At 41.5% G+C, this 11,823-nt stretch overlaps 1 protein-coding gene across 1 annotated transcript; it reads right to left on the reverse strand.

Moving 5' to 3' along the window:
* Positions 1–952: 952 nt before the first annotated feature.
* Positions 953–1,662, reverse strand: PHALS_02812 (uncharacterized protein; the record flags this gene model as incomplete). The annotated part of the gene is made up of 2 exons (XM_024717262.1): positions 953–1,402; positions 1,465–1,662. 2 exons carry the CDS (start codon positions 1,660–1,662, stop codon positions 953–955), a joined length of 648 nt encoding a protein of 215 aa, XP_024582778.1.
* Positions 1,663–11,823: the final 10,161 nt, after the last annotated feature.

Below are 11,823 nucleotides of genomic sequence, written 5' to 3' on the forward strand. Positions count from 1 at the left end.
TATCCAATGTTTGCACTAAGTCATGAGCTATGGTGACTGGCTCAAGTGTTCTAGCATCGTAATGCTAAACGGCAAGTTGTGAGTTCAATTCCCACTAAGGATTGTTAGTGCGTGTTTAACCGTTATGGTTAAGACTGCATATTTTAAGTGTGTACTTGTTTTAGGTTCGCGCAAAGGCTGAGTTAGAGTGTTCCACATACCTTAGGATGTGTTAATAGCTTTGACTTAGGTTTAGCATATTGTGTGGCCCGCAAGGCAGTTGCGCGTGGGCCTACACAATTGCGTCTGACATTAATACACTCACTTCTGCATTTGCATACACAAGCACACATCACTTCTACCTCTACCCTTCTTATATCCTTTAGTCTCGCGGCAATTCCGTTTGTTCCATCATTCTTTTCTGTACTAGTTTTTTGGTGATTCTGAGATACATTCAAGTCTGAAACGATAGTGTAATTTGTGCGTATACCAAAACATGGTACGCTCCGTTTATAGGCTTTCGGTTAAGGATGGTGTGCAGTTTCAGCACCAAATCCACTTCGTAAGCCTTATGTATGTACAAAACTGCATCATCACCTTCCAACATACTTGACATAGGAAGTTAATGAAATTAGTTCTCTAACATACTTGTAATGAAAATACATATATATTTATTCTGAACATCCTGACGAAGCATTAGCATAACCGTTCGTCAGAAGGGCATTATAACCTTTAGCAACAATTCAATGATTTACGTGTTGGAAGGGTATTTCAACAATGGTTTGTTTGATAGCAGCACGAAGATTAAAGATCCACCCAAATTAGTGTCGTGGGTTATATCGTCATTTTTTTATATTTCAACTTAGTCTAGCTACACAGGACGAATGAAGTGACTGATGATTTAACGTAAGTCGACAGTGATCTGTTCTGACGGAGCTTAGCTGATATTTTCCGCATGAATAGCTTTAACCTTCTAGGGGCCATGAGTGGGTTTCTCGCCTCTTGCGGCTTCGAGTTCCTGTTTGGCGTCCTCGACCTTCTTTAGTAGAGCAACCTTCATAGCTTGGGCAACGCCTGCTTTTTTGTCAGCCACACGAGCCTTATATGTGGAAAGGCGGAACTTGTCAATGGCTCTTCCGGCTAACAATTTGTAATTGTCGCGTTCTTTCAAGTGGTCAAAATACTTTTCTTCCTTCTGCTTGACCATATCATAGAAATATAAGGCACGGCGGCCGTAACGATCTTGATAGTTTTGGGCGGTTTGCATGTTTCTGAAATGCACGGACGCACGTACGGCTGCTTTCTCCTTAGCGTCTTTGAGGAATAGGCGTTGTTCATTGGTTTTGACAGTGTCGGCGGCTTTGTTGAATTTGGTGACTTGAGCGGAGTAGAAATTGTAGAGGACTAGAGCGTTTATGTAATCCTGGGCAGCATTTCTGGCTTTAACGGAGAGGACTGTGTAAGTGTTGCGATCGTTGTGGGCACGATAAAAGCCGAAGCAGCTTGAAAATCTTCCTTAGCTTCATAGGCAGCCTGGTGTTCTTTTATGGAATCGGTTATAGCCATTTGAAGCCTGCCGACAGCTTGCTGGTATTTATCTATAGCGTCGTTGTACTTCTTTTGGAGAGGTTCAATTTTTTTGTCTCTCAAAACGGCGAAAGAGGCCACGTCTTCCTTTTTCATGATCACCTAGGTTGAGTCATCAATGCTGTTTGTGTTGAAATGTTCGTACGGCAAAAGGGCTTTTTGACCTGCCTCATCAAGGAGATCATGAATGACAACGCGCTCTTCCTCAGCCGTTGCGGGAGACACGTCATCATCGCTCCGTTTAAGATACCTTCTTGGTGACGGCTTCGTGTCAGTAACACCGTTTGGTAAGATGTCATGGGCTTGCGCATCAAAAGGTTTGATCTGCTCGAAATCAGCAGCTGCACAGGGACTGATTACGATGAAGAGGGTAGTGGCTAAGTCGAATGCACGGCACATTGATGAAAACTAGAACTGAAATAACGACGAACTATGACTCTGTGGGAACAATGCTTGTCCACCACTCATTTTTATTCAGTAAAATATTAAATTGATTGAATTAATATATTTTACCACGATAATACAAAATGACATATCATTCGTCATATTGCTGTCATTCCCAACAAATTCCACGCGCAGACGTTTCCAATTGCCATATGCTCAAATGCTGATCGAAGTCGATATGTACGCTCATAAGGGATAGTGAGTGTTGTTCAAATTTTAAGCTTTAAGGTAAATCAATTAGTATACACTCTCATATCACATTTGCTCAAATATGCAACGAAACACACGCATTGATCAACATTAGTTTTGAAATTGCACAAATTTAATGCATTTGATCGCGGCATCAAGGTCACATTTGTGTTCCCATAGCTGTGTCTGAGTAACGACCCTAAAATACATTACTTTCTTCAACTTCTCAAAGACCATTACGCAGGCGAGTCTTCTCAGACCAAAACTCGCTGGCAACTTAAAACTCAAAAATGCATCAGTCAATTTCTTACGTCTTCGATTACACAAGTAATTGTACACGACGAAATTCCCATACAGTCATGAGATCCTTCGAAAAAAAAGCGCTGGGGATATACGTTCAAGCTACACTGCACAAACTCGCGTATAAGATAGTACGGTAAATGATTTATTTTTATTCTGGATTAGCATCACGTTCCTTTTGTCCTTACGACAACAAACTAATTGCAAGTGTCGACTAAGTTTGTAACCAGACACGAATCAATCGAGATAAGTCAACGCTTTACTTGATAACTCAATTTGCTGCACGCAACATACGACGGAGACCCGAAGCATCTATCTCACGAGCTGTACTGTAAAGATGAGTGTCGATTTTACTTCGCAAATTGCTTACATTCTTCATTTGATGGCGGGAGACGCGTACTGATAAATAGATTTGACTTCATATTCAGTTTGATAAAAATCGACAATTTGAAAGGTTAGAACCGCTCGTTGTTTTCACCAGTGAGCAAAAGATTCTTTGAAGCAAGTAAATCGTGACAGTTTCCGTAATCTTTATATGGTAATTTGCGAGAATCAACAAACAAACTCATGAGAATTAGCGCTTTTTGTTAATTGCACGCAGTATTCAATATCTGATGACGAGTAATAATTTATGGTATATATCCAAACAATCACCTTGTTCTTTGTGTGGCATATTTAGGCTCTGATATACTCGAGCTTTGTAAGTTGTATGTTAACTGGATCGACCTTGAAAGAAAATATTTTGCAGGAATGTGATTTTCTTCTCTTGAAGCACTTACTTTTTCCAAAATCTCCTGTAGGATTCTCAAAAAGACACAAAACCTATTTTCCCAATATTAATAAAATGTTGCTTTGCTGCTATGGCATGAGTAATAAGCTTGTGAATACCCGTGGTGTTAATGAGGGAAATTAGTTACGAGCAAATCATTTAGATTTTGCTTATGAGCCGACTGAAGTTAAAGCAAACTCAGTGTTGGATGCAAGACATGGAGCTTCGTGTTCGTACACAAGGACATCCAAACAATAAGTACTTTGATCTCGTTCGTACCCTTACCCTGAAAATCCCAGTCTGGTGCGACCCAGCACATTTTGATATAAGCTGTCGTAATTTTGCTTGCATTGGCTAGCAGAACTATCAAAGGAAGAGGTAAATTCAGCGCAAGGTTAACATGAGCGAGAACCAAAGAGAAACTATGACAAATTGTGTGGAAAATGTGTATTTATTCTATTGAATTTAATATTTGCTTCTGTCAGTGCCACGAGGTATTCCGCTGTTACATAAAAGATCCCACGCTTTTGTCACCGTATTTGTACGATTTTGTTCTTTGTGACCGCTGAAGATCTCAAGTGTAATATGGAAGAAACCGATAGTGACAATGTCACGGGTTGCCGTGCTCATTAAACTAAGAAAACTACAAAGCTCAGAGTCGCTAAGGAAATGCACAGAGGATGACTCCGTGCACTTTAACCAGGAGAGCATTATAGAGAAATGAAATTGCTAGTTCTCTTTGTATTTCGAAAACACATATATCCAAAGTTAATTTTATTATACTAATACTAAATCATATACGTTGTACCGTATTTCATTAAAATACGTCTCTTTTTACCACATGCGCTCTTTTGGAGTTTTCATTTTTTTATAAATACCGATATTTCAATATAGATGAGTGTATGTGAATTTGTAAAATTGGATAAATACAGCTGCATTAATTTTAGAAGGGTTAATATCTTGAGATGACAATATTACTACGTGAAATTTGAACCATTCCTTTTCCAAACATTTCCTTATACCGCCATTCCGAAATGCATAATATTCACAATTACACCCCAGTGTATGAATTGTACAACAAGTGTAAGGGTCAAGTACACAAAATTACAGTACTTGACCCGTTACACTCTTTATACTACAGAGTGGAAGCTTTCGTCAATGTTTTTTGCGCAGCCAATCGGTCTGCAATTCTTGCTGATAGATAACTCTTTATTTGGCAGTTATGCACAGATGCACCTCGTTAGTGCATCATGCGCCCGCCGATGGATACTGCTCAAAAAAGTACACGTAAGTCGTGTTCAAATGGCTAGAATAATTTTAATTATGCGTGCACGGCTGTACTCTTATTGTTTCCCTTGAGCTATGTCGGTATGGCTAGGCCTGAAATAGTTGTAGCTTTTGAAGTCAAGCTCACCTCTATAATACTCGCTTCTTTCACAATGCAAACATATCCGTCGATTAAAAAGTCATTTGCCTTTCAAGATGGAACTAAATTCGCCGGCTCATCGTGTGTAAGCCACATACTTCTGTATGTGATTAACATCAGCTATATATATTGCATAATTGTATATTCCTCAATTTCTTTTATCAGAATTGGGGATACTTATCAGTTAGGGAGTGTTTGAGGCCTATTGGCCATGATATATGTCACTTCACCTTTTTCTCCTCGTTCAAGTAAATCGATGACTCGCTGGAAGTGAGCAAAACGCGGTGAAGCGTGTTAAATGATTCAAGCCTTCTTCGGTAAGTGCGTGTATACGGACGGGCAGTCCGCGTTAGACCTATTGATGAGAAAAGCGGAGGTGTACACGATTTCGGATATGCTCCAACCAGTGCAACAGCTTTTCCGCTCGCAATCTATAAGATACGGAACCGCGCGCTAGGTTCCGAACTTTCATGCAGTTATTTGTAAAAGAAACAATTCCATCATATGAAAATTCGAATCAACCATTCTGAAGGTGTCGCACCTACCAAACAGACATTTACAGTCTGGTCATAACGATTGTTAACTAATCGTTCGCTGATCAAGGGTGGTAACTCAAGAAATATGCCCAAGAATCGAGAATTTTTAGTGCTGCAACGACATTAGAACCGCTTCTGTAGGCGATACAGATAGCATTATCTTAAAGAGTCTCTGTTCAGGAGCGGCTCGTACCGATTAACCTCATCATTCTGCCTCTCTCTTATGAGCTGTCGACTGGATACGGGATGAAACGTCTTATCCGCGAATGCGGTTTCTGATATTGAAAGTGAGCGATTGCTCATGCTATATCTGGTTAAACTGAATAGTGACTGTAAGCCGGAGGTATTATACCAGGTATCGCGATAAATATGGATGACGTAACAAAACTCTACTGCTAAATCAATACTACCGTGTGATGGGCCCACCGTGTCAAGCCGTAAAGCTTCAACGAAACAACCGGGATAGACCTCAAGGTATTTAGCCCTCCGAAGTACCTCCAGCAACGCTCGTAATCGGTTTGACGAACTGTACGAGTGAATAACTTTAGTGGCGATGACGCGAGAGTTTGTGTGGAGAAAGAGCTGGGCTGTTCAGTTGTCTAGAGTGTGTCTGCCAATGAGGATATTCGCAAAGCTCTGAGAGAGAGGAGTATGACAGCTTTTTTCAAGGAGCCTAGGAATTCATCTTTCTCTCCTCACAGAATCTTAGGGCTTGGGAAGAGTACCTATACATAGACAGTTCCAGTACAAAGCACGAATTGGGCTGGGTAAAAGTGAGAAAGTATTACTACCCTGCATCGGCAAGTAGCGAATTGTGTTTTTAGCAATGGGCTAACTGAAGCTATTGCTTTGGCGTAAACATCGATTATATTTAAATATGTGCTGCGGAATGGCAGCGTTGGTCTTCTCTTCGCCCATTCTTCAGATGGACCAGCGGCGGGGAGCTAATGATCCCTAAGCAAGGGACACGTGCGAGAATGGCTTTTCTGTTACTTTGTAAAAGAGAGCTTTCTACACAATTTATTTGGAACGACTGATGTCGCGTGCCTTACCAGGCGTACCATGTTCCTTCGCTTAGATGAGTCCTCTTGATTTAGTTGATTGATACTATTAAAAGCTCTCGCATGACAACGATTATCTTCCAAATGCGTTTGCGACTCCGCGCAGTATGTCCTTGGTTAGATAAATATGCGCTGGACTATCTTACGCGCCAATGACGGCCAATGATAAAGTGGCGCAGGTGGTATTGCCACATCACTTCTATACCCATGCCTCTTTTGATATCATATTTGTCCAGCCATGCAGAGCATAGAGGATCGAAATTACATCAAACACTTGAAAGAAGTTCGGGTGCTGAAGCGTATATAAGCTTTTTGCTCAGAAAGATGTGTGTGGCTTTGGATCCGATAAAATTTCCTTTTGGTTGCTAGTTGTTAACCTTGTCTGAGGTCGGATCCGGTAGGTACAAGACCATTTTGTATTGTCCGATGCATACGTGTCAAAAGAACTTGGGATTGCACCTATCACACAAGAATAATGTAATCCATACAAACATGGCGCAGCCTCTCATCAATTTTCCCAAAAAGGCTGACAAATTGTGCTGGATGCATCAGAAGAGAAGGATTTATCGGCGTAGAAAAAACGTTGGATAGGTGCCAAGATTCTGGCAGCACCAAGTTCGATCGACACTGTCATAAGCTGTGCTTTACTACAAGCCGATATTGCTGGGCATGAATGCGTGATCGTGTGTGGGATATGGGCCTCGCCGTCAAAAGTAGGTAGGAAGAACTTAGCTGTTATAACACTTTGCATGGGTCCGCTAATAATATTGTATACCTTTTAGGGTTTAAGATGCATCTGCTATATCGTAAGCCATTGAGATCTATACGGACATACAACATTGCGCATATTATCACCAAATCGGTTGTAAAAATGGCATCTACCATCACCGACGAAACGATTTATGCCGCGTGACTTTCATATGACAATGGGTGTATTTCGCATCGCTCCGACTATAAACTGAATTACGTCATGTGTGACCATAGTCAGATGATGAGGCAATACTTTGGGGGTAGAAATCGGACGCAATATATATTTTGCTGCTGAAGGCTGTGCGAGGCACGGAATTTGGAAGGTCAAATTTTGTTTTATCAAATGTTTGGCAACGCGATTGTACTACTAAACTCGAGACTTGGTGTATGATAGCACTTGTCTACTTAGCATCCAACGTGTGGTGGTAACTGTTGACGAGGACCTTATATACGTGATATGTGTTTATGCACATGATACCTATTCGGTTGGAAATCTCCGAAAAATCACACAAATCACTAGGTGAGGGCTTTGTAGTGGTGGCTTGATATGCATGAGTGAGTGGGCACTTTTGTGAATACATGTAAAACATTTCAACAAATTAATCTAGTCAACAGCTTTAGCCAGCCGACCGGCTCCGGTAGTGGGTTGGCAGTCCATCAGTATGGGGTAATATTACGGTAATCTCAAGGACCGATTTGGCAATGCATCTAGCCCTGTTTAATATATCAGCAAGATGGCTCATATCGCTGCTGTCAGTCGCGCTATTACAACTGAGCATACAGCCAAGCCGTTCCTCGGCAAACGTTTTAATAAAACATCTGACAGTGACTGTTGTGCGGAATAGAAATCTGTGCTTGACGTTGAAGTATTAGTAAACGCGAGATTATTCGCTAGGCTCCATATTAGGCATGATATCTGCCGACCTTTCGCAGCAAATTGACTCGACAAAACGCATTTATCGCAAAGCGGAGTACATTTCTTCGGCACTTGAGTAAAAATACCGCAGTGATGTAGCGAGCATCTATCACTCATATAACGTGCATAGAATATGCAGAAATGTCTATAATGCGCTACCTAACTCATTTGGATTATTTGTTCAACTGTCAAGCTCATTTGACACTGCATGAAACTCCGTTTCTGGTGGGTTTGGAGCCGGTATAATTTAACTCGCTGATATCAGCCTAGAACACTATGAGGCTAAATGACAGAATCTAATTCATAGGGATGTAGCGTCGTACGCTAAGTGTGCGAAGCTGCGGCTGTGTATCAAAATGCTCAGATGCAGCGTACCTATGCCAGAGGCTGCCGAAACACATACGATTAACGGTCTCAACTTATCTACACGCGCAGTATCTGCGGGATTGTAACAAAGGTGACACCACATTACATCGGATCGTACAGTGAAAAAGCAAATGAAGGATTAGCATACTCTTGACATGTTGAAGAAAATACAAATACATCCTGTGATCTATTTGGGCCCGCAAATTTGCGTTTCGGGACTGATCTCACGAGACAGTCAGATATTAAGATTATATCGGATTTCTAGCAGCGTCTTTCTTATTTTCTGTGCTGAGCAGTGATCTACTGTGGAGCAGCGACAAATTTTGAGCAGCTGAGAGACTCTCAAGTCACTTAGTACGGTGGCGTAGCTTGAAGAACTTAACGCTGGTTCGTATAAGTATGAGTCGCAACTCAAGAATATCCTAGTGGATCATGATACCATAACGACCAAGGATGCTGGGACGAAAGCGCCAAGAGGAGTTACAACATTCTGACGATGTTCGATGAGCAAGGGTGGTCCACTATCACGTGCGTCATTTAAAAGCCTAGGGTACATCAAGGCTTTTACAATTTTCTGGTGCAGTTATAGAGATACCATTACTTCAAAGCTTCATGAAAGTTAATATTTCACTTCGGAATAATACTGATTAAGCCGATCCCGAAAATGACGTGGCGTACCCTAATCTTTCTTTCCCGTGGGGTAGAGAAAGGTTTGCTTGCTACATCGCCTTTACATTGGCGTTCTTGTAAGTTATACACACTTTGGTAATTATAAGCGGCTGGGTCATGAGAACAAATGGGACTGCTAACAGCAGAAATGTGAGGAAATGAGTTTTGACCTTGACGTTCACGTCGTGATTATCTACGCTGAAATGTTAAACACTAATCAACGACGCGCTAGACGGACGTTTAATTTGGTGATGCAAGCTTGAACACTTGTGAGCTATATGAGACGATGCGTCTTCTCTCCGGTACGTAAACTTTGAAGTGTGAACCTTGTGAAAGGTATGCTTTTCTCAGCTGCTACCGTAGAAGGTTTACTAGATATTTTGTGACTGGTTGAGTCAGAATACTCTCTCGGCACGATTTTCTGTAATTATTTCGCTCTTGGTGCGTCTGTGGGCTTGCTCGTATATGTTTTTACGGGCTTCGCTCGAGCTCGATGAGTAATTTAAAACAGTTTAAAACCATAATTACGATGTGATGGACCCGGTATAAGCCTGTGAGTTTTGCGCTTGCAGACGTTCAAGATCTGCTTATCGAGACAGGTCTAGCTCAATAGTGAAGGGCTAGGCACAGTCACGAGGTTAGTGGCAAAGTGATAGCCTTAAAACAAATATAAGTCTCGTATCTCGTGCGGAGAAGTGGAACAGCGCTGATAGCGCCTTCTCGATGAACGGGTCATTCGTATTTCTTTAGGTGAGGGTGGATGTGTCAAGTCACGACATGAATAGTGACTACGACCGCTTTAAATAGCGAATACCCCAGCTTCAAAACCGAGGATAGCATTAGGGCGTCGGTCGCAACAAAAGTGCATTTTTCGTAGGTTTGCCGAATATTCGAACATGGTCTGATAAAATAATGTTCTTCACAAAAATGTTTTGAGAAGGAGGTGCCAGAAACAGAGTAAAATCTCAGCTTAATGGTGATTTTTTTTGTGGAATGTTCGCGGAGGGGCAAAACTTAAACCTCAGTGTGGTCAACATCATGACGGGGAATGGCGTAACAGGGTACATAAAGTACGATTGCGTAGTTTCCCGTACAATTGTATGAATACGATATTACACAGTTGCACAAACTCACCTGTACGTCTTGTGTAACAGTAAACGGTGCCAAAGTTCTTGAGCTTTTAAAAATTATGGAATTCCAGCAGGACACGATATTTTGGAGCGAGATGTGTTTTGAAGTAATCGCTTATTCAGATTCTTAATGATCCTTAAGTAGCAGAGCTTACTAATCTTCCATTTTGGTAGAGGCTGTCACTTCCTCTCCTGGATGGAGCGAACGAATGCAACTGCTATGCGTTGTATACGCTGTCACTTTGAGACAAAGCTTCTCGGACACGGTATTTGACCCTCGCTTCAGCTTGTCGGCTCGGCTCAATGTCGTCAGTTACCGCTAGTCGCAGCTCCTTCTACATAGTGTTCTTTACCATGGCGATTTTTGCTAAATTAATGTAATGTTAGCTCTTACTTACGAGTGTTATACCCGCCTTCCAATGCAGTCATTGCAATCGGCCAGTAAGATTACCACGGCGATTTTTTGCTAAATTAATGTAATGATAGCTCTTAATTACCAGTGTTATACCCGCCTCCCAATGCAGTCATTGCAATCGGCCAGTAAGATTGCCTCGATAATTGGCCGTGTGTTCAGCAATTCAGCCATTACAGTAGCTCTGAGCCCAAAACAAGCCCTCCAAGCAGGTTCCCAAGCTAAGCCTAGACCTACGCTGTTAAAGCTACCCACGTAACAAGTTCAGGTCTCCGACCTCTATGTCTAAAGTATTTCTGCTTTCCTTTCCGTCTGCAAAAAATTTCTGCATGTCTTGGCGACGGACAATCAGATACAAACTCCAATCATTGTATCAGACTAGCTAAGCTGCACGTTATTCCAACCCAGTGAAACTCGGTCTCATGGCTCGCTTCACTACCCGTTTTGGCCGATCTTGCCTACTACAAATTAAACCTTTTTGCGTTAATCGTAAAATAGATGTGTATAAAAGTGGAGAGCTACAACCTGCTTGAATTATTTTTTGTCATCTGATGCGTTTGTATATATCACTCGCTTATTCGTCTCGTGCCTCTGTCCGATTTAGCTTGTCTTGGCTCTTTTTATATTCTTTGCCAAAAAATGTATCAAGGTTATGCCAGGCTTATCTCATACCGCATCACTTTTTAAGGGGGTAGCATAAGCACCAAATGTAACAGAAATTGAAAATATTCAGCTATATAGTTGTTGAGATGATGATTGAAGGAACGAAGAAGCTGTGAAAAATCGACGAATGAGAGAATGATGTGATGACTTAGTAGCAAATATCACGAAGACCCAATTGATAGTATTTTTTGTCAACGTTGATTATATATATTGTCTTTCTGAGCGTACTACTATGCTACTGTTGAGTAGAAGATAAAACCGAAGTGAATATGTTTAGGTCCTTAGTTCGCTACTCTGTGCTACCACGAAGCCTGTCATTCTAGTTCCAACTAGAATTTTCGAAAAGCATCCTGATTTATCTAGACCAATGAACGCCAACCATTATGTAATTACTATCTGTGACGTGCTCGTAAATATGGTGACGTCATCTGCCTGTTCAGCATGCATTCAGCAGTGTAATATCAACACTCCCACTCACCGCTAATACTGCGTGTGCTTTGTCGCTGACTTGACTTTGATTCCGGTGGCATCGCGCAGATACTTTAGCATCTTGATTCCAACTGCCTAAGTCAGCATATCCGCAAGCTGACTCTTCGTGTCAATATAGTCGATCTTCAACAGTCCTC

The sequence above is a fragment of the Plasmopara halstedii genome (assembly GCF_900000015.1).
Source record: "Plasmopara halstedii genome assembly, contig: Scaffold_2061, whole genome shotgun sequence".
NCBI classification, from domain to species: domain Eukaryota; phylum Oomycota; class Peronosporomycetes; order Peronosporales; family Peronosporaceae; genus Plasmopara; species Plasmopara halstedii.